The following is a 23888-nucleotide window of genomic DNA, read 5'->3' as shown; positions in this document are numbered from 1 at the left end:
GAGAAGAAAAAAAAATTACAAGTTGCTTCTTGGTTGTTTAGGATGTTTATATATATAATGTACATAGTACGGTAAACTTCAATGCGCAATATAGTAGAATCACAAAAATACATAGAAAGCGTGTAATTACATATGTTTACTTCTACAAACTATATATTTGCAGCCACTGGATGAAAAGGGGTTACCTGCACATGAATACTTCTATGGCCCATTTGAGCAGAACGACGCCGCCCAGAATTGCCAACATGACAGCAACTTCAGTAGTATACAGAGTCAGCTAAATTCATGTTGCGATAGTAAAATTTCAACTTTAGCTCCCCAAATTGAAAAGGCCTACTGCTTTGTTTCTGGATTGAAACCATACGAGGGTTATAAACTATATAAGCAGCGCTGGAATTTCCTCTACTATTGGGTAGGAGAACAAATATGGACCGCATTTGCAAGTACGGAAGACAAGGAAAGCAAGTTTGGAGGCTGCTTGGAGGAGGTTTGTAATATTATGAAGACTAAATGTGAAAGTGATAGTCAAGGTGAACTTGGAGGATGTAAACTTACTTGTCACAATATTGACCATAACACCTTCACCAATAGAAAAAAATTCTTTGACTTTACCCAAAATTATAATGATATAAAATATTATTTACAGCAAGGTAAACCCGAATGTACAACATATTGGTCCCCTTACAAGAAGAATATTGAATCAGCATGTAAAACTGTGCAGGAATATTGCAAAAAGGATGGGGAACATTCTACTGAGCAATATTGTGACAAATTCAGGGACACATATGAAATTTACTGTACGAGGGCGATGCTACCAAACTTAGAGTGTAAACACGTCGCCGCAACAGAGGACGAAGTTACGGCATGTTCTTTTGATAATTTAAATATAGATGCCCTCGAAAAAAACGTACGTTCCGCCACCACTACAGCAAGTATTTCTTCCATAATCGGCACACTAGGATTAACGGTAGTTCCTTACGCACTATATAAGGTACAAAATACAATTACCACCACAAAACTAAAAGTGATATAATATAAGTAATATTCCTTCCAGCAACCACCACGCCCAACAACCTTCCACCTACCACCCCTAACAACCTTCCTTCCACCCTACCATCCATAACAACCTTCCTTCCACCTACCACCTAACAACATTCCTTCACCACCTTTCCTTTACCCCTTCCTTTCCCTTTTTTCGCTTCGCTTCCCTTTTCTCCCTTCCTTCCACCTAACAACCCACCTACCACCTTCCACCTAACAACCCACCTACCACCTTCCACCTAACAACCCACCTACCACCTTCCACCTAACAACCCACCTACCACCTTCCACCTAACAACCCACCTACCACCTTCCACCTAACAACCCACCTACCACCTTCCACCTAACAACCCACCTACCACCTTCCACCTAACAACCCACCTACCACCTTCCACCTAACAACCCACCTTCCACCTAACAACCCACCTTCCACCTAACAACCCACCTTCCACCTAACAACCCACCTTCCACCTAACAACCCACCTTCCACCTAACAACCCACCTTCCACCTAACAACCCACCTTCCACCTAACAACCCACCTTCCACCTAACAACCCACCTTCCACCTAACAACCCACCTTCCACCTAACAACCCACCTTCCACCTAACAACCCACCTTCCACCTAACAACCCACCTTCCACCTAACAACCCACCTTCCACCTAACAACCCACCTACCACCTTCCACCTAACAACCCACCTACCACCATCTACCTAACAACCCACCTACCACCATCTACCTAACAACCCACCTACCACCATCTACCTAACAACCCACCTACCACCATCTACCTAACAACCCACCTACCACCATCTACCTAACAACCCACCTACCACCATCTACCTAACAACCCACCTACCACCACCCTTAACAACCTTCCACCTAACAACCCACCTACTACCACCCATAACAACACACCTAGCACCCCTAACAACTAATAACCTTCCATTCTACCACAACTTTCTACATGGAGTGGAATTCATGTTTCATTTAAATGGCATGTAGGAAAAGTTCAATTTACTATTTGTCTCCTCCCCCTTTTTTCCCACTTTTAAAAATTAAAAATTATATAAGATTTACCAATTTTCTCCTAAAGAATTCGTCCACTTTCTGTTCCACTGTCTTGCTCATTTTATTGACCATTTTCTCGTTTAATTCAGAGGAGGTGTGCCTGGAGGAATGCAAGTAAAAGATATGCAATTCATGTATTCACAAATAATGATGATGATGATTATGATTAAGATGGGAACGTTGGTAATTTTTTTATTCCTTTTTCATTCAAAGAATCACTATAAATCTTACAATCACTATCACAATCAACCTTACAATTAGTCGTACTTGTTGATGGGGATTTGGGTTGAGGGATTGTAGATTGGGTCTTTTACTTTGTTGTTTTTGTTTTTTAATTTCTTCCTGTGTTATTTATTTTTTTTTTCTTCTATATCATTCTCTCCCTTCAGATGTGTTAATTTTTGTATTCCTTTTAAAAAAAAAAAAAAGAAGAAAATACTCACACTTTTTTTATTTTTTTTTTTCTTTTACTTTTTCTTTTCCTATTATTTTCCTTTTCTTTCTTTTTATCAGAAGGAAGACGTAATTTTCCCTCCATGCCATATGCTCCGCATTTCTTTCTAAAAAGAAAAGAAAAGAAAAGAACAATAATTAAAGACCTTTTTTTTTCTTTCCTATTCTTCTTTTCCTCTTTTCTTCCTTAAAAAAAAATTGTGGGCAATCTTCCTTCCATCATCTAACATCCAAATTGTACCCCTAACACACAAAATAGCACCCCTAACACACAAAATAGCACCCCTAACACACAAAATAGCACCCATTACACACAAAATGGCACCCCTTACACGCAAAATAGCACCCCTTACACCGTTTCTTCCACAACCCCTAACCATTACACCATACCTCTACACCCTTTACCCTTTTATTCTAATACCCCTAGGAACCTCCCTTCCACTCCTACACCCTATCCCTACAACCCTAACACACCTTCATTCTAATACCCCTAGGAACCTAACTTCCACCAACCACCTAACACCTCTAAGTGAACCTTCTTGCACACTTCCCTCCCTTCCTTTTTTTTTTCTTTTCATTCTTTCTTTCCTTCTTTTTTTTTTTTTTTTTTTCTACTTTTTTCCTTTTCTTTCTTCCTCCATGCCCTCCTGCCATAAGGTGCACCCCTCTGCACACATTACTCAACATACTTCCTTGCACCCTGAGAACATTACTCCTATGCCTAAGAACTGCACCCACCTGCACACTTCCCCCAACATACATCCTTTCTTCGCTTACGAATTACTTTTCTTCTACCTTCGACCGATCCTACACCCCTAACTGCATCTTCATGCACAATTCCCCCAACATACTTCCTTCCACCGGTAATAACATCATTCTACCCCCCCTTACAACCTTTCCCCTTCAAGCCTTCCATACACCTATTACCGCTATATGCACCGTCGTGCAAATTTCCTTCAACATACATCCTTCATTACAACAACGCTAATAAGCACGAACTCCACCTTAGGAACACCCCCTTCCAAACTTCCACCAAACACCCCTAAGACCTTTCTTCCACCACCCTAAGAACCTTCCTTCTTCGCCTAGGACCCTTCGTTCCAACACTAACACAGCCTTCTACTTATCACCGCTATGTGCACCCCTCTGAACGCTTCGCTGGACAATCTTCCCCCTAAGTGCACCCTCTTTCACACTACGACTTTACTCTTCCTCTATTTGCACCTTGGTGCACACTACTCCCCTATCCTCCCTCCAATTACACACACTTGCACACTTCTTTTTTTCTGCGTTCTGTTTTTAGCATTTAAGGTTCAGGGTTTAGGGTTTAAGGTTTAGGGTTTAGGGGTTTAGGGTTTAGGCTTTAGGCTTAAGGGATTAGGGTTTAGGGCTAAGTTTTTAGGGTTCAAGGTTTAGGGTTCAGGGTTTAGGGTTGAGAGTTTAGGGTTTAGGGTTTATAGTTTAGGGTTTAGGGTTTAGGGTTTAGGGTTCAGGGTTTAGGGTTCACGTTTTAGGGATAAGAATTCAGGTTTTAATCTTAATTTCTTAGGTCCTAGCCTTCCACGATTTAGGACAGATTTCTGAGGGTACCATTTCCATAAGAACTCCTTATCTAAGAAGCATTTTCACGGAAGCATGGACCCTGAATCCTGAACCTTAAACCCTGAACCCTAAATCCCAAACCATAAAGCCTGAAACATAAACCTTAAAGCATGAGCCGTGAACCCTAAAGGTAAAGCCAATAGCCTAATCCCTAAAGTGTGAACTCTAAATCGTAAACCCGAAATCCTCAACCATAAACCATGAACCCCGTAATCCAAGCCCCGAACGCTCAACGCTAAAACCTAAGCGCTGAACCATAAAAGCCTAAATTCTAAACCCTATGTTCTAAACGCTAAACCCTATACCATAAACCCTGAAACACTTGACACCTAACACTAAACCCGGAACACGCAACCCTAAAGGATTAAGACCCTTCCGTAAGCCGCGAACTCTAAAAACAGAACCCTAAGCCCTAAACCTATAACCATATACTGGAAAACCTGTACCTTAAAACTTAAACCTGAACCCTTAATCGGAAATCTTAAATACTTAACAATAAAATATGAACCCTAATCCCTGAACACTAAACATTGAACCCTGGAGATTAAACACTAATCCCCGAATGGTAGGCCTTAAGCCCTAAAGCTTTAAACCTAAATCCTCAACCCTAAACCCTCGACCCTAAACACTCAATCCTAAATCCTGAATCCTAAAATATATACCCTAAAATTTGAACGTTAAATTTGGATTCCTGAGCCCTAAAAACAGAAGTCTAAACCTTGAACCCTGAACCCTGAACCCTGAACCCTGAACCCTAAGTCCTGAACCCTAAACCCTGAACTTTGAAGCATGAATCCTGAACCATGTGCCGTGAACCCTAAAACCCTGAACCTAAAACCCTGAACCTTAAAACCCTGAACCTAAAACACTGAACCCTTAAACCTAATCGTTTAGCCATAAAACCTGAATCGCGGAATTTAAACCCTGAAAATTAACCCCTGAATCCTAAATTCTGAACCCTAAAGCCTAAAACCCTAAACCCTGAAGGATAATTGTACTTAAGAGAGAGGAAAGTATGTGGTGGAGATGTAAAATAATTTAAAGGATACAGGATGAACTTAAGAGAAAAAGAGCACATTTATATGGAGCAATATATATATATTGTGTTTTGGTGAATTAGGATGTAGGTCATTATGACATAAAAAGAAATAGGAGATAAGATGGATATTATTAGGTAGTCAAAAATGAAGAAGGAAGGGAGGCGCGTAGTGTAAAATATTCTTATAAAGGATGTGTACAAACTTTTACCTTTCTCTTATGTATAATACTCATGTAATTCCTCTTCTTTCTTATCATTCTTATATGTGCACATTTTATAAATATAGGTGCGCTTCCGTTCCACAGAATATTCATAAATATGCACATTACGGAATGAAAGGAAAAAAAATTTGCATATAAGAACTATACTATGTAAATCAACATTTTCTAATTATTCATTAAATAAACAAAAGAAAAAATAAAACAATAATTAATATTAACTTTTCCGCCTAGATAAAGAAGTGTAATTATTATGTATACCATAATGAATGGGGTTAAGTAATAGTGCTATGTTTGGAAGAATCTGTTATAACAGAATAATGTAGTGTATGGATTCTAAGTGTATATGAGTAGTTTGATTTTTTTTATTTTACCCACAATTCTGTTCTTTTAATATACTTGCGCATGATTCTACTCTCAACTATGTGTATGTGATGAATTAATGTGTATGCGCATGCATTATCATCATTGCTTTAAAGAATGAATAATGTGTATTAATGGAAGAAATTGAAATTTAATATGATTACTTAAGAAAGAGGTGCACATACGCCTCTCATATGTACATATGTGTGAAATGTTTAACAGAAATATAATATACAAAGGAAGAATAGTACCAATATCGGAACAATGACAGGTGTAAGAAAGGAATGTGGGAAGTTCCATTTTCTACTTAAAATTGATCAGTGAATGTACCTGTATGAATTTGGACATACTAAAATAAATGTAGTAGAATGTATAGGGGCATCCATCTATGCGTATTCCATTATTTTTCATTTTTACCTTAAGAGGAAAAGTACGCTTCCATTACCCTCAGTAGGAGTATACGCTAAGTTCAACAAGAAAGGAACATGTAACAAAGAATCACCGCAAGAGGATTACGGGGATCAATTAACGAGGACGCTGGGAAAAGTATTAGGGCCAATAAGAATTAAGAGAGGAGGCTTGGCCAGTATAGTTACAAGAGGATGGTGCAATGCATTTAAAATGGAACTAGAGAAAGGACCACCACTCGACGGTAAACCTTGGGACTTCTTTTATTATTGGTTAGGTAATGAAATAAGAACATTAACGGACCGTAATTTTCAGGATACCATCGGGCAAATTTACGATAAGTTACTGGGCGACCAGTGCAGGGAGAAATTCTATAGTATGTACGATAATATTGGAGACACCGTTTTCGAAAAAAGTATGGAATTATTCAATTATGAATATAATGTTAGTGCTATAACGAAACTTTCGAACTGCAGTAAATATTTATCTAGTCAAGATTACGCCACATACCAAAGCAAAGCTAAAGATGCCTATGAATGGTTATGTGAAAAATGTGAACACAGTGATGATAAGTATTGTACAACATTTAAGAAGAAATATATAGAAAACAAAAAGTGTGAAAAGAAAGAACTACCAGAACTGGAATGCCCCGGAGCTGCCGGAGAACGCGACTCACACCAAGATGAAGCAGGAGCAGAAGTTAGTTCAGGTTCCACTGATGACCAGGTGGCCAGTATCTCACTCGTTGCCATTCCTGACGCTGAAAATCCTGAAGAAAATGTTGAAGAAATGGAACTTGAAGAGGAGGGTGCTGATAATGCTGGCGACGGTGTGGTACCTGTTGCTGTGTCTGGTGGCGTATTGGCTGCACTAGGAATTCCTACCTTAGCATACTTTTTTTACAAGTACAAACCATTTTTCTTGAGGAAACATAATCATTCTGGGGGAGGAAGAAGCGGAAGCAGAAGAAAAAGATCAACCATTCACCACGATTTGAACTCACCATTGTCAGACGAAGACGACGACGACACCTTAACAACAATAAATTCGTCTGAATATTCCATCCCATACACTACTTCATCATCAAGATGAGAAAAGAAGGTTGTTAGGTAGGTGGTAGGTGGGTTGTTAGGGTTGTGGTAGGTGGGTTGTTAGGGTTGTGGTAGGTGGGTTGTTAGGGTTGTGGTAGGTGGGTTGTTAGGGTTGTGGTAGGTGGGTTGTTAGGGTTGTGGTAGGTGGGTTGTTAGGGTTGTGGTAGGTGGGTTGTTAGGGTTGTGGTAGGTGGGTTGTTAGGGTTGTGGTAGGTGGGTTGTTAGGGTTGTGGTAGTGGGTTGTTAGGGTTGTGGTAGGGTTGTGGGTTGTTAGGGTTGTGGTAGGTGGGTTGTTAGGGTTGTGGTAGGTGGGTTGTTAGGGTTGTGGTAGGTGGGTTGTTAGGGTTGTGGTATTTGGGTTGTTAGGGTTGTGGTAGATGGGTTGTTAGGGTTGTGGTAGGTGGGTTGTTAGGGTTGTGGTAGTTGGGTTGTTAGGGTTGTGGTAGATGGGTTGTTAGGGTTGTGGTAGATGGGTTGTTAGGGTTGTGGTAGGTGGGTTGTAGGTGGGTTGTTCGGGGTAGAATGAAGATTATTAGGGGTCTAAGGAAGGAAGGAAAAGGATGTCTAAGGAAGGAAGGAAAAGGATGTCAAAGGAAGGAAGAGGATGTCAAAGGAAGGAAGAAAAAGGTTCTAAGGAAGGTGGTGTTAGGGGTGGTAGAAAGGCGAAAGGAAGTTGTTTGCACTTAGGGGGGGGTGTAAGATTATGGGTTTGGGGTGTAAGAATATGGGTTTGGGGTGTAAGAATATGGGTTCGGGGTGTTAGAATAGGGGTTTTGGGTGTAAGAATATGGGTTCGATGTGTTAGAATATGGGTTTGGGGTGTAAGAATATGGGTTCGATGTGTAAGAATATGGGTTCGGGGTGTTTGAATGAACGTTTGAGCGTGTGTGACCTAAGGTTTTTATTAGGTTATGGAACAATAATAAGGCCTGCTACTTAATCGCCCCTGGGGGGGGGGTTGGTACAGCCGAAGGGTTTAAAAAAAAAAAAAAAAAAAAAAAAAGGAATAAGGTTGTTATGGAAGGAAAAAAAAGAATGAGAGAAGAAAAAAAAAGAGAGAAGAAAGAGAGAAGGAGAAGGATGCATTAACATGTATGTTATAGTGTGGATTGAAGGAGGGCGGAATGGAAGGACGTGAAAAGGTGGCTCAGGAACACAATACGTATACCTAATATGAACTGTTCGTAGTGTATAAATTAGAGCTCCCTAAGGGAAGTATAGGGGAGGGAGGGCGTCCTTATTTACGACGCAACATGGAGCAGCAGGGGGACGGGGGCCGTAAAAATGTAATTACACTCCCACGAATCAACTATAAGCGGAAAAAAGGAGTATGCGCACCCGTCCCCCGCCCACCATGTATTGGAGAAAGTGTGACGAAAGCACAGCACTACTATATAAAAAGAGGGGGTGTGTGCAATGCATAAGCAACTCGGTTGCTGATAATTTGTGCACATATATATATATATGTACATAATTTAGTACAAGTCCCTCATTCCCTTGCTTCCTGCCTTATTCTATGTGTATCATATGTGCATGGTTAATTTTTATCCAATAAATTTAAGCTTATTCTGATGAGTACTAATAATATGTACACATTACCCCCGTATGGAAGCTGGTACGTGGTAGGAAGGTTGTTAGGTGGTTGGTGGAAGGAAGAGGAGAAAGGAAGGTGTTCTTAATGCACATATATAAAATGCACCGCATACCATATATGAACTGCACATATGCATGAACTGCATACAATATGTATGAATTGTGCATTGCACCACACAATATATATATATGTGATCTATCAATACTTTAATGATCTAACAACCCACCTACCACCGCCACCCCCAACGCCCCTCCTTTCCATTTAAGAATAGCAAAATAGAACATAGAGTAAATGGCATATTCTGAAAAATTTTTTTAAAGAAGAAAGGCAGTTGCACAAGCCCCTTCCCTTCTATATATGTACATAATAAAGGAGCGCATGCGTGCTTGCACAATGTAATAGGGGAGCGTGCGTGTAACATACATAATAATAATAATGCAATGTTCTGCAATGTTCTATAATGTCCTCAAAGAATAGCGGTACGGAGAACTATCATATCATGCTGTAATAAAGGAACACATAAATAGTAAGGAATGGTCTAAGGAAGGAAGGAAAGAAAGGGTCTAAGGAATGTAGGAAGGGAATGTGGTGGATGTGAAAAATGGAAGGATGAATGTTCTGCCTGTACACGCACATGTTATATATATATATATATATATATATATATATATATATATATATATATATAAAGGGAAGTAAATAAAATTTTTGTCCTCCTTAACACAGTAAAAAAAGGGAGGAAGTGTGTTTGTTCTATATATACAGGAATTATATGCAACTAGAGCAAAATGGAACCACCATCACCACAGGTTACTTTATATTTTTAGGGGGGGAATAAATATTATAAATGAAATAATTTGTACACACAAACTGAAATAATAATAATACAAAGAAATCCATGTAAACAGGAGCACACACCCATGTATTCCACTTCTACCAAATTATGTTTGTAGGACGAAGATCCAAATATGTTTCCTTCGGAGGAAGTGTACGCTAAATACGAGAAGGGAGGAACATGCCCTATAGGGACTGATGGGCATAATTACGAGGGAAAAGTGAGAGATCAATTGAAAACTGTATTCGGGTTGTTACACAGTAATAATAAGGACTATGCTGAGAAAATTGTAAATGCTTGCTGTTATGCACTAAACATGGAGGGAAGTGGCAATGAGCATTATGGTCAACGTTGTAATTTCCTATATTATTGGATAGGTGACAAAATAAAGGGAAAGTTGAAGGAGAATGCAACATTTCAGAATGCCATCTCCTTCGTATATAGTGCACTGCCGGAATTGAGCTCTCAATGGAGTTGCAGTAATACATACTACAACATTAGCGATACCCTTTTCGAAAAGGTAAAAGTACTATACGACTACTACTACGACTATATTAAACTGCAGGATAAACCTGAGTATAATAAATCTCCCTTATGTCTAAAGTTAAAGGGAAAATGGCAAAAAACTAAGGAAGCATATGAAGAAGTGGGACGTACTTGTAATGTTGGAAGCTCTACTGATTCATATTGTATTGAGTTTAGGAAAGGGGAAAAAAGTGAAAGTATGCAGGAGCCACTGAAGTTGGAATGTGATACAATACAGGACGCGGAACCTCCATTAATGTCGACATCATCAACGGGAGTAATGACGATTAACCTCCTATCATTTAGGGGTGACTAACACAGTAGTGTGTACACACATGTAACACCCTACATATGTGTAACAGCTTACATATGTATAACACCCTATGTGTAATCTAATAAATTCAAATGTAAGGAATACATGGAAACATGTGTTCCACTTTGCAAATTCCACATTTGTAGGAGGATCAGGATCCGGACCAGAATCACTGCAATGTGAATAACTTACCTTCCAAACAAATATATAACAAATTAGAAGAAAACAATGACCAACATACATGTACGCATGGCAGCACCTGGAAAACAGGAATAGAGAGTATTTTAAATGGTAAATTAAAGGACTTTGACCATGGTGCGCAATGTAATAATGAGACAACATGTGCCACTAAATTTTCCAATGCATGGTGTACCATATCTAACATGAAGCCGGGGGATCCATCCTATGGGGGGCGTTGCGGTTTCTTCTATTATTGGTTAGGATTCATACTGCTGAATATTTTAGAGGACCCCGATAAATTCCAGGAAGTTATGAATGATATCTACTGGAAATTAGAGGATTTTGGTGCTGGAAATGCGTGTAAAGTTATGAATACTACTGTGGATACCACATTCTTTAAATACAGAAGAACCATATTCGACTACTATCAGGACTATGGTAGTATAAAAAAACAGTTAGCAACCAGCGAGGAATGCTGCACTAAGGGCTATTCTGAATATATCCAAGAAGCTCAGCAAACCTACAAGGTGGTAAAAGCAAATTGTGTAGGTGAATCTAATAATGATCCCTGCTGTAAACTGCTCAACGGAAAAGGAGGTGCAGTACCTAGTGAGGAGGACCTATTAAAATTAACATGCACAGTAGAGCACGTATCGGAGGAAGAATCAGGCCCAGACCCAGACTCGAAAGACCCAAATGACTGTTCAGAAGATGGTGATGACAAACAAACGAATCATGAGAATTCAGAGGATGTTTCATTAGTTGAAGATAGAGATCCTTCCTCAGGACTAGGACTCGGACTTGAACAGGGCAACGGTGCTACTACACTACAAAGTGAGGACCAGGACCGAGGCCTGGAACAGAGTGGTCATTCAGGAGGGCAGGAACAGAGCCTTGTTCACAAGCCTGAAGCAGTTACCGTACCCCCCACAACAGCAAACACAACCCCCCCAGAAAATAGCACCACCCCCACTACTGCCACCACAGTGATTTCCTCCATACTTCCTATAGGAGGATTGCCAGTAATCTTTTATCTTTTATATAAAGTATGTGCTGCTATTTTTGAATTAGTATATATATAATACAATTTCATGAGTATTATTCTCGTAAGGGAAAAGAAATAAATATGTATTAGGGATGAGCTCCTCCACGTACATATAATCTGTATTCGCTTCCTTTCTTTACTTTAGTATACCAATTTATTCTCTGGAATAGGTGGCACCCATAGAAGAAACAATAAAAGAACCAGAAAGAGAAGAACATCATTAGTACGAAGGTTGAATATAGAAAATGAGGAAGATGATTCTTCTACATTAGACTCAAGAGCATATTCAGATTCGGACGTAACGGAAGGTGATGCTCCTACGTTATATTCTATCCCTTATGTTAGATAAGTTCCTCTTCTCTCACTTCCTTCTTTCCCTCTCTCTGTTTCTCTTTCTTTCCTTCTTCCTGTTCTTTTTTATTTTATAATAGAAGAATGTATAGTGTATGTAAGCAAGGAGGAAAGAAGGGGAAAAGATTGCTCGTCTCTTCTCTTGAGGAAAGAGCAAAAGAGGAACAAAAAAAAAAAAAAAAAAATACAATGTTGATAGATTCCTCCTTTTCTTCTTCTTTTTTAAGAAGAAAATATAAAAGAAAAGAAGACATTACAAAACATTTTTTTTTTCTTTTTAAAAAAAAAAAGTAAAAAAATGAAGGAAGAAAAAAAGAGGAAAGAGTAGAATGGCGGTGGTAGGTTCTTTTTTTTCTTCTTTTAAAAGAAGAATATATAAAACAAAAAAAAATTAGAAAATTTTTTTCTTTTTGGAGGAAGGATAAAAAAAAATGGAAGAAAGTAAAGGAAGAAAAAGAAAAGAAAAGCACAAGTGGATAATTCCTTCCTTTTTTTTCAAAAGAAAAGGGGAAAAGAAAAAAAAAAAAAAATTGAAGAAAAAAAAAAAAGGTGGGTGAAGGAACGTAATTCCATTCCTTTCCTTCTTCCTTCTTTCTTCTTTTAGGAAGAATGTAGTGCATAAAGGAAAATGCAAAAAAAAGAGGGAGTACATAGGTAGAATGTATATGAAAAGGAACGAGGAAATGGTTGTGTTTTCTCTCTCATTTTTTCTTTTCTACTTAGGAAAGTGCAATGCATAAAGGAAGGAGAACCTAAAATTATTTTCTTTCTTTTCTTAAAGAAAAAAAGAAAAATTTTAAAAAAAGGAAAAAAAAGAAAAAAAAGAAAAAAAAGAAAACAGAAAGAAAGTATGGAATGGTGGTGGTAGGTTCCTCCTCCTTCTTCTCTTTTTTTTTAATAAAAGAATGGTAGTGTATATGTAAGGAAGGGGAAGGTTGCTAACTTTTTTTTTAAAGAAAAAAAAGAAAAAAAAAAGTAAACGTAAAAAAAAAGAAGGTAAAAAAAAAGGAGTGAAAAAGGAAAAGAAAGAAAGAAAAAAAAAGAAGGGAAAAAAAAATTGAAGCAAAAAAAATGGGGAATTGTGTAATTCCTTTCCTTCTTTCCCTTTTTTTGAAAGAATATTATCAGTTGTAGAAGATGATTTATATAATAGGGGAATATATTAAATTTATAAGTATATAGCACACAGGAGAACTGTGTAATAGAAATTATACGATAATGGGGGATATACTGAGGAGGGTATTGAATAAATGGCTGGAGGAAAGGAGGAAACATCCCCGCAGGAACGACATGGTTGATGTAAGCAGTTACATTTAACAAGAAGGGATCATGAATGAGTCTATTTATATATATATATATATGGGGAGAAATGAACTGCAAGAAGATGCAGAGTAAGGTATGTGTACATATGTATGTGGTTCATTTTTACACACATCCTGTAGCAAAGAATATCCGATAGTATAAAGAAAATTGTGGATGAGTTAATGCAAAAATTGAATAATCACACAGACAACATAGCAAAAAATTACTGTCAGAGCGATCCTGAAGGAATAATTACAATTATAGACTATCACAAACCATTATGCAAGGCTTTAATGAGAACATTTATGTATATGAACGGATTGAAATTAGTGGATAAAGGAACAAAGAAAAAAATAGAAGTTGAAGAAGACACGGAGGAAAAGTCTTTCCTGAAGTGTATAGTTGGAACAACAGTCATGCTTAAAATGTTAAAGAAGTATTGCTGGTTTAAGGATTATGTGGAATATGCATTAAGAATAACAGAAGCACGAGGAGATGCTGCAGGAATTGAGAGTACTTACAATAAATGCAGCGGGATGGACTTTGATCAATTAAAAATAGGAAATATTTTAGTTGGAGAAACAGTAGCAAAGTTGATTAAGGGTAAGGATTCTGAAATTGCTGATTATGGGAATTTGCAGAATATAATCGGACCTTGGTGCAGGAGTGGTCATCACAGTAAAGTGAAAAGGAAGGTACCAAGGAAGTTAGAAGAAAAGGAGAAGGAATGGATGAGTGAGAGTGAAATGAAGGACATAGTAGAAAACAAGCAATATGTTCCCACGGATAAGGTTGGTACAGTACTGGAGAAATTAGGGGAAAAAATGAAAAAAAAGAAAACTCCATATGAATGTCCTGGTAGTACCACCACTGAAGATGGGTCTGATGACAAAGAAGACCGTAAGTATTTGTTTTTGACTTTAAAATACAGCTCTAATGAATATGGGGTATCTGTAATTTTGTTCATTCCTTCCGTTAATGGAATCCTGTAGACAAAATATATGCACGGTACGTATATTATGTGTACATGCCCCCCCTTTTGCTCTGCTCTTCCTTCTATACAGTGAGTATAGAAGAATGGTTTACAACATTCTCTAGCAGTGTATCCAGCACGGACAAAGATAATTATAAAGAACTGGAGAGTATGTTAGATATATGCGATCAGAATGAAACATTAGAAGGGGATGTGAAGTTAGAGAAGTACAAAGATTTTTGTAAAATTATGATGAGGAACATAATGATTGTTACCGAGGTTGGGAAGCAGTATAAGAAAGATGAAAACGTTTGTCAGAAAGTTGTGAACGATATTCCTCTGTGTGATTTATTGAATTTTTGGGCATATTATATGCAGTTATTCTGTGCTCCTAAGGGGGTTATAGATTACGCCTTTAAGTGGGTGAAACAGGTAAGGGAAGGATTTGGAGTAAGTCGGAACTATGCGGAATGTACTTATGATGGTGCACCCAAGATTCATGACGGAGACAAAAGGTATATGGTTGGTGAAGCGTACGAACTATTTTCCAAAAGTGCGTTATATTCTATGATGAAAGCATTAATTAAGAAAACATGGTGCGAAAAAGGTAAATGGGAATATCGGAAAAATGCGCCAGAATTCACAAACATTGAGCGTGCAGAGACACAACTGGGTGATCAGAAGATTAGCACTAATGATCAGGGGAAGGACTTGGGAAAACTTTTGAAGGAAGTTGAGACGAAGGTGAAAGAGCAGAAAGACGAAGAAAAAAGGAAACTAGAAGAATTGAAAAAAATCGTAGAGGATGTTGTTCCTATGCCCCCCCTTCCACCTCCTCCACCACCACAAGCACAAGCACAACAACCAGAGCGACCAGCATCATCACCAGAATCAGTAAGTAAAAGTGATGAGGTTCCCCCAGATGTGTCACCTGAAAATAGGGATAGTGAAACTCAAGGGAAAAAAGCAGAAGGTAAGCCGAACCAAGGGAAACCTACTAACGGAGTAGAAGAACCACCTGCCAAAGTTCCAGAAGTACCAAAGGCAGCAGAAACCACTGCTCACCAACCTGGAATCGGGAGTCCTCGGGCAGATGTTACAAGTAATCATGATAACTCCCTCCCTTTCCTTCCTACTGAGTGGATTCCCCCTGATGCAACACTTGGGGACGGAGACGTTGATGATGAAATTCCAGTTAATTCACAATTAGTTCCAGGAACATCAGTTATTACGGTAGAACCTGGAACAGATACGAACCCTGCCCTTAACACTCCTAATATTCCCAATACAGACCCCCACGGAACCACTGCACAGACTCCAACTTCACAACCCGCTCCCGCTCCAGAGGTCCTGCCTGCTGGTGAACAACAACCTACTAGTACTTCTGTTACGGGTGATAATGGGCATCAACCTCCTCCCGCTGCTGATAGCCAAGATAATAGTGTCAAAAATAGTGTTCAAAACACTGGAGAGGATTCTACGCAAAATGGAACAAAGGAAACTGTTATTCCTTCAACTGAAGATGACAGTGGAGGTATAAAGGGTCCTAAGGTGGACATATTATCCTCCTTACCAGGAGGACCAAATCTTGGTCCAGCATTAGGAATAACACAATTAGGAAAAGGTCAACATGGAATTGTTCCAAGTGGTTCGCGAACTCAAGATGTAACACCAAAAATGGCAGTAAACACCCCCCTTCCTGTTCCTGCCGCAGTTAGTAACAAGCAGGGAATCGATCCTTTCCTTCCTTACCTCCCTTCAATTCCTGTGTTCCTTGGTATGTCTACTATGGCCTACCTCCTTTCGAAGGTAAGAATAAAAAAAAGGGAAAAATATTTTTTCCGCAGAAAAAAATAAAAAAACAAAATTCACATTAGAGGAAAAGAAAGAAGAAAAAAAAGAAAAGAAAAAAAAAAAAAAAAAGTAAAGAAGAATGAAAAGGAAGGAAAGAAAAAAAAGGGGTAAAAAAGAAAAGAAAGAAAAGGAAGGAGGTCTTAGCAAGGGATGGACAACCCTTCCGACCTCCTTACCCCATACCTTCCTTTGGTTCCTGTGGCCATTGCTACCTCTGTCATAAGTTATCTCCTTTGGAAGGTAAGAAAAGCATAGAAGGATTGTTTTTCTTTAAAATGGAGAAAAAAATAAAAAATAAAAAAGAGGAAAAAGAAAAAAATATAAACTTTTTCGCAAAAGAATGAAAATGAAAGAAAAAAGAAAAAAAAAAAAAAAAAAAGAGGAAAAAAAAAAAAAAAAAAAAAAACGAAAAAAAGGGGTTCAGGATTTCACATTTTAGGGATGTGCATGTGTAGGATTTCGCATTTTAAGGGTGTATGTGTAGGATTTAGCAATTTAAGGGTGTGTGTGTGTAGGATTTCGCATTTTAGGGTGTATGTGTAGGATTTTACAGTTGGGTTTGATGTAGTAATTGCTGTTGCGTGAACAAACATTTCACACCCCTATTAAAGAAACATTTTCTCCCTTTTTTTGTTTAGTATTTTTTCTTCCTCGGTAAAAAAAGACGACGTCACAGAAGAGCTCATCAAGTACGTGGTCCCACTTTGGAAGAACACCTCCTTGATCATGTGGACGACCAGGCAGATGGTCCACATGAATATATCTTAATAAAGGAACGACATCCACCAAGATCTGTTCCAACGAAAACGACGAAAAGGGAAAGTCCTGGCCCCAGTGTGGGTCGCCGCATGATTATTGATATTCATTTAGAAGTCTTAGAAGAATATCAAAGGGGGGACACACAATTGGCCCAGAAGGACTTCTTTGAAATTTTGGTTGAAGAATTTATGGGAAGCAAGTCTATAAAGGAGGAAGATGTTCCGGAGGAACATGTTTCTGTAGTTGATGTTCAAAGTTCAGATTCCGCGTTTAGGGAGGAAGACTTTGTTCCTAAGGAACAGGTTCCAAGTTCAGTTTCAGGTTTAGGGTTTAGGGAGGAAGACTTTGTTCCGAAGGAGGATGTTCGATGTTCATATTCCGGGTTTAGGGAGGAAGATTTTGTTACTAAGGAAGAGATTCCTAAGGTTGCTGTTCCTAACGGAGAGGTTCCATGTTCAGATTCCGGGTTTAGGGAGGATGACTCTCTTCCTAAGGAAGGTGTCCCTAAGGAACAGGTTCCTATGGAAGAGATTTAAAGTTCAGATTCCGGGTTTTAGGGTGTAGTAAATACTTTCTTTTTTTTTTTTTTTTTTTGCGTTTTGTGTATTAAATTGTTTGCATGTTCAATGTGTAATTAATATGAGCCGGGAAATATTTTTTTTTCACATTATTTTAATTTGTTTGCAACTTTTTAATTTAAAATTCAAAATGTTAAATTTTTTGGGGGGTTATTTTTTTTACGTTAATAATTCTTTTTTTTACTTTAAATATTTTTTTGAAGAGGTAAGCACCTTCCTTTTTTTTTATTTTTTTCTTCTTTCGCGCCGCTTTCTGGGGACATTCTTTTCTTCATGCAATTGCTCATACATGCAAATGAAGGAAAGAAAAAAAAGAAGCAGAAGAAAATAGAAAGTGACGGAAAAAAAATTAAAAAATGAAGCAAAAAAAGAAAGGGGTGAAAAAAATGGAAATTCCATTCCTCCCTTTACACAGTATAAATTTCACGGTCATTTATGTTCTTCCGGCGGGGATATATTTAATATTACATCCGACCGTAACTTATATTCTGGCGACTCGGCGATGTCCTATTTGTTCCTGCTCTTGCTCCTCTTTCTTTTTCCCTTCCTCTGCTGGTAGATGACCTTGTAGGCTGTCTTGTGTGCGCCACAGAGCGTAGTGTGGTGGAATTTTCTGTTGGACCTATTGTTGAGCTGTCGTCAGTTGAGTCTGTTATTGTTGAGGCACTCTCTGTGGACGCATCAAATTCGCGTCCAGTTGATCTTTTTCCTCTGCTGCTTCCAGAATGGTTACCAAACAAGGAAGACCACGGTTTATACTGAAGAGAAGGAAGGTTGTTAGGGGTGGTCGTTGGTGGAAGGAAAGGTTGTTAGGGTGGTTGGGGTGCTAGGTGCTTGTTGGTTGGCGGGTCCAAGGTTGTTAGGTTTGTAGGTGTTAGTGTGGTGTTGTTAGGTGGTTGGGTGCTAGGTGGGTTGCTAGGGGTAGTCAGTGGAAGGATGTTAGGTGGTGGTAGGTGGAAGGAAGGTTGTGTTAGGGGTGGTAGGTGGAAGGAAGGTTGTTAGGTGGTAGGCGGAAGGTTGTGTTAGGGGTGGTAGGTGGAAGGAAGGTTGTTAGGTGGTAGGCGGAAGTTTGTGTTAGATGGTCGGTGGTTGGTGGAAAGAAGGTTGTTAGGGGTGGTAGAATGGAAGGAAGGATGATTGTTAGGGTGGTGATAGAATGATGTTGTTAGGGTGATAGAATGATATTGTTGGGGGTGGTAGAATGATGTTGTTAGGGGTGGAAGGAAGCAGTAAATGAAGGTCCTTTGGAGGGAAGGAGTTCTGAGTGTTGGAAGGAGAGGTCTTAGGAGGAAGGAGAGGAATGTGTAAGGAAGGAAAGGAGGTCTAAGGAAGGAAAGGTATGTCTAAGGAAGGAAAGGAGGGTCTAAGGAGGAAGGGTCTATGGAAAGAAGGGGGTCTAAGGAGGAGGAAGGAAGGGTCTAAGGAGGAGGAAGGAAGGGGTCTAAGGATGGAAGGAAATGAGGGAAGGAAGGGTCTAAGGAAAGAAAGGAAGGCCTAAGGATGGAAGGAAATGAGGGAAGGAGGGTCTATGGAGAGAAGGAGGTCTATGGAGAGAAGGAGGTCTAAGGAGGGAGGGTCTATGGAGGAGGAAGGATTAAGTACCATTATTTTTATTTGTAATTGTACTTACTTTATAGAGAAAGAATGCCAATGCTGGTAATTCCATTAGTGCTAAGGTACCAAAAGCAGAAGAAAGAGAAAAAGCTTTATTTGCTTTGCTTAATGCATCGTTTAATTGGGAGAGTGTGTATTGTGCTGTTTCTGTTGCATTTCTTCTTTCAGTTTCCAATTCATGTACTTTTTGACAGTGCAGTTCCACCAGTTCTGCCGTTTTACAGGGGACCGCGTACTTTGTTTCTAATTCCTTACAATATGCAGCACTCTTTGTTTTACCTCTTTCCGTTGTGCAATATATGCTCATAACAGTACATGCTGAGTACACATTCGCTCGGTAGGACGACCAATCACTATTATCGCTGAACTTACATTCCTTTATATTCTCTTCTATGGTAGTAAAATTGTAAGAAAAATCGAATATTGTTTTCCTACTACGGAAATCAATTCCACTAATATTATCACAAGGAATTCCACATTGTCCGGACCCTCCCGTCCCACAAAATTTATTTATAGCTTCGCAAATAGCTTTTATGTCAGTTTGGAAGTTGGTATCGTCGTTCCCACTTTTGGGTAATTTATCTCCCAACCAATAATATAAGAAATGGTAAGCTTCTCTTTTGGATGGGTCCCCTGTGCCTTCGCCTTTATACATTTTGCACGCTGTGCATATTGCTCCTTTTATTTTATCAGATGATTCTTTTATTTTCCCATTTAATCTTTGTGGTATCTCCGTATTCTCCCTGCACCCATTTTTACAGTCTTCTTTGTTCTCTCTTACGCTTTCGAATATACCATAGAAATCTTTATATGAAGGGAAAGTGTCCTTCTTCTGCGGCTGCAAATATATTGTTCGGTAAAAAGAAGTGTGCAATGTGGAATATATATGTAAGTGTGCACGTTTTTCTATATATATGTATTTTCCCTTTTTTTCATTTCTTTCTTTATATTATATATACAGGGAATATTTATATATGTGCCTCTTCTTATGTATTTCTGTAGTGTAAAAAAAAGGGTAAAGAAAAGAAAGGAAAGGTTTCCTTCATCCTTTTCCTTCTTTCCTTTCCTTTCTTTTCTTTCTTTCTCGTTCAGAATATTCTTCCTTACGTCTACTGGTTCTGCTGGTGCTGTTTCGGACATGGTTTGATATATATTTGGTTCTATATGTGTGTATATAATGTGCGTTTATATTAAAAACTTTCCTCTATATATTTTTTAAAAGAGGGGGAAAATACAAATGTTGTACTTGTTCTATAGTGATTATTGATGAGTATATGCCAAAATTTTAATGCATTCTTAGCAGTGTACACATTACATAATTCCCCGAAGTAGCAATACCTTATTATACACATGTATGAAATTAGTCCCTCTATATTATGAAGGTCAAAAGTAGAAGCAAAATATGCAGTAATGATAAAAGAAGAAAGAGATCATGATCAAAATTTTTATGTTCCCTATCCACTGTATTATTGCATTACATTACTTATGCATGATACTTCATGATGATGATGGTTGTTGTTGTTCGAAACATTGCATTTTTGTTTGTGCACGTTTCCATATGGATGCACATATATATACATGAAGTGAAGGAGGGGGGTGGAACACTTTTCTTATCTTCTCCTTCATTTGAACAGGATACGTTCATTATATTATTGAATTGCATTATGCATGGTGATTGTTGAGGAATTGAATGTTATTATTTGCACGCTTCCGTGTTTATTATGTATACACGTGAAACACACTTTTTCTATTGACCAAAAATTTCGACATGCAATGTTAATATATATTTTACTGACACTTAAGGGAGTGTTAAAAAAAGTATTGTTGGGAAATATTGTTCACATGTGCCGTATAGTACATACATATAGAATTTTATTTCGTCTCCTCTTTCTTTTTCCTATGGAATATGTGCACATTTTTATTCATATGTAATAGGCAGAGTATACATTATTAAAAAGTAATTGTACAAAGGTGTGGAAGGGGCGGGGGGGCATATAATATGTAAGAAAAGAGGGACTATAATATATGTAAGAAAAAAGGAAAAGAAAAAAAATTGTATGGAATCATATATTGAAGAAAGAAAGAGGAAAGAGAACACACATATCTTTATAATAGTGTTTTTTATAATACAACCTCCTTCATTTATAGTCACTTAAAAATAATAATTCCTACTATTGCCCCTTTTTTTTTTTATATTTCGATAAATACGTTACAAAATAATTTATTTATACATTCAATGTGCATGTATTATATTATGTATACTATTTGAGCTATTCCTTCTTTCCTGCCTAGTTTATACTGCCATTCTATATACTAATAAGCTCTTTCTTTTTTTATTTGTTTCTTTTCTTTTTTATTTTTTCTTTCCGACTTAAATTTCAGAAATTTTGAGGAGAAAAGTACCTATATGTTTCGATTTTTGTGTATACACAAATTGTGTACCGAAAGGTTCAGTGTACTTAGAAGGTTTAGGAATAAAAAGGTTAAGGGAGGTTTGGGGAAAGATTTAGGGAGGGGTTGGTTAAGGGAAGAGTTTAAGAAGGTTTAAAATTGTTTGAGAAGGTTCACAAGGTTTGAGAAGATTTAGGGTCAAGAGGATCGGAAAATTTTTCCCTGAATAGAAGTTCGCCATTTTAAAAGGAGAGAAGCATGAACTTGAATTAAATGTCAACACAGTAGGGACGAATAATAATTACTATGAGCTACAAGGCAGTAATAGAATGAACAACAAAAATATAGAGGGCCAGGAAAGAAAAGGGCAGTATGTTGATATTGGTGGTGCTATATGTATTAATGAAAAACTTACTCCCGCAAAGGTAGATAAAGATATGCAGGAGGACCGCCATACGGGTATTATTGCATGATTATGCGTTCGCATATTCGTAGCAACAGATTACAAAAGGCTACTATAGGTAGGACACCTGTGCTTCTTCTAAATTTTGTACCTAGGGAAGAAATTCATCTGTACACTGCATAGTGTAAAAATTACCTTGTAAGATTAAGGTAAGAGCTAATAGATAGAAATTGGTGCGCGTTGGGCAGAATTAGCATGCATTACTTATCCAGGAAGGTAGGGAAGGTTCGCGTATTTCTGCCATTTCCTTCAGACTAAAAGGAATATAGTAGGAGAGAATGGACTATTCAAATAAAGAAATAATATACCTAGTATGAGGTAACAAGTATAATATTATAAACTCCCTAACAAAAATATGGTATTATAGTGTAAAAATGCTTATCGCATTGAGAATCACATATATGTTGGAACTGACAAACTCCTCTTTTGGCTGGAAAGGTCTGTATACATGGTGCATAGTAGTTACTCATACATTGAATCCACATGTCGGCCCAATACTTATTCCTATGGAGCTAATATTTCAGGTCAAACTGAACTTCAGCAGCATGGAACAGCGGTTTTTTAATAAAAAGTGTATACACATAAAAAGTGGTACGCATATACACAGTGCAGTACATACACAGCTCCTACTGCTGTTCTATATACAGCTGCATCTACTGTTGCTATTCTATATACACACTTCACGCAGTGTGTATATAGGACGAACTAATATACTTATTATTCCTATAACATTGTCTTCCATGGGTGTAGCATGCGCTGCCCCCCAATGCGGGGGCAGTGCATATTAAATTCGCATAGGACGTTTTCCTAAAGGTAAGTAGAATATTGTAGACTGTTAGTTCTATCGGTTTCTGATGGTAATAGTAAATTTCCTTCCTCCCCCAAGGGGGAACATCCTTCCCACCAAGGGAACAACATTTCCTTCCTGAAGGAAAGGAAGGAACAAGTTCCCTTCCCCCAAAGGAGGAACATTCCAGAGGGAAGGAACAACCTTCCTTAGAAGGAGGAAGGAAAGGAAGCGTCTAAGGAAGGACGTCTAAGGAGGGAACGAAATGGTCTAAGGAAGGATGGAAGGAAAGAAATGGAGGTCTAAGGAGGACGGAAGAAAAGGAGGGTCTAAGGAGGAAAGAAAGTGAAGGAGGGTCTAAGGAGGAAAAGAAAGGATGGTCTAAGGAGGAAAGGAAAGGAAAGGAAAGGAAAGGAAAGGAAAGGAAAGGAAAGGAAATGAAAGAAGGAAAGAAGGAGGGTCTAAGGAGGGAGGGAAGGAATGGAAGGGTTTATGGAAGGAGTAAGGAAAAGTAAAGAATGAACAACATCCTCATACAATACCCTAAATGAACAACATTCCCTTCCTCCTTGAGGAAGAGTGAACAACAATACCTCGTTCATCGTCCTTATGGACAACATCCCTGAACAGGGAATGTTGCTCAATTCCCCCCTGAGGAAGGGGAACAATACTCTTCCCATAAGGAGACAGGAACAATTCCTCCCACCTAAAGGGGGGGGAAGGGAACAACATTCCCTCCTGAGGAAGAGAAAATTCCTTCTCTTTTGGGAAGAATGAATAATTCCTCCTCCTTCAGAAGGAAAGGGACATTACCTTCCCAAGGGGACAGAGATCTTCTTGGGGGGGACAATTCTTACATAGAACAGTTTCTTCCTTCAAATATGCATTAAATTCCTTTAAGGGAGAAGGAATAATATATATATGTGGAGGGAGAGTTTTTATTGTATATGGGAGGGATGTGTGTGATCCCTAATGCATACATACTTATGCAGATATAAAATACCATTACCCTACAAGTTCCATACTTCCCTTTTCTCA

General features: G+C 38.3%; 3 protein-coding genes across 3 annotated transcripts; 2 read left to right on the top strand and 1 right to left on the bottom strand.

The window, feature by feature from the left end:
• Positions 1 to 13347: 13347 nt before the first annotated feature.
• Positions 13348 to 14423, top strand: PCOAH_00009160 (Uncharacterized protein; the record flags this gene model as incomplete). Its single annotated transcript, XM_020057725.1, has 2 exons — positions 13348 to 13428; positions 13572 to 14423. The coding sequence occupies 2 exons, from the start codon at positions 13348 to 13350 to the stop codon at positions 14421 to 14423; spliced, it is 933 nt and encodes a 310-aa protein (XP_019913045.1).
• A 2683-nt stretch (positions 14424 to 17106) lies between these two features.
• PCOAH_00009150 (SICA antigen) lies at positions 17107 to 17553 on the top strand (the record flags this gene model as incomplete). The annotated part of the gene is made up of 1 exon (XM_020057724.1): positions 17107 to 17553. One exon carries the CDS (start codon positions 17107 to 17109, stop codon positions 17551 to 17553), a length of 447 nt encoding a protein of 148 aa, XP_019913013.1.
• Positions 17554 to 18059: 506 nt separating this feature from the next.
• PCOAH_00009140 (KIR-like protein) lies at positions 18060 to 20349 on the bottom strand (the record flags this gene model as incomplete). The annotated part of the gene is made up of 3 exons (XM_020057723.1): positions 18060 to 18353; positions 19226 to 20047; positions 20317 to 20349. 3 exons carry the CDS (start codon positions 20347 to 20349, stop codon positions 18060 to 18062), a joined length of 1149 nt encoding a protein of 382 aa, XP_019913263.1.
• Positions 20350 to 23888: the final 3539 nt, after the last annotated feature.

Source organism: Plasmodium coatneyi, chromosome 4 (assembly GCF_001680005.1).
Source record: "Plasmodium coatneyi strain Hackeri chromosome 4, complete sequence".
NCBI classification, from domain to species: domain Eukaryota; phylum Apicomplexa; class Aconoidasida; order Haemosporida; family Plasmodiidae; genus Plasmodium; species Plasmodium coatneyi.
This window is presented reverse-complemented; position numbering and strand designations above follow the sequence as displayed.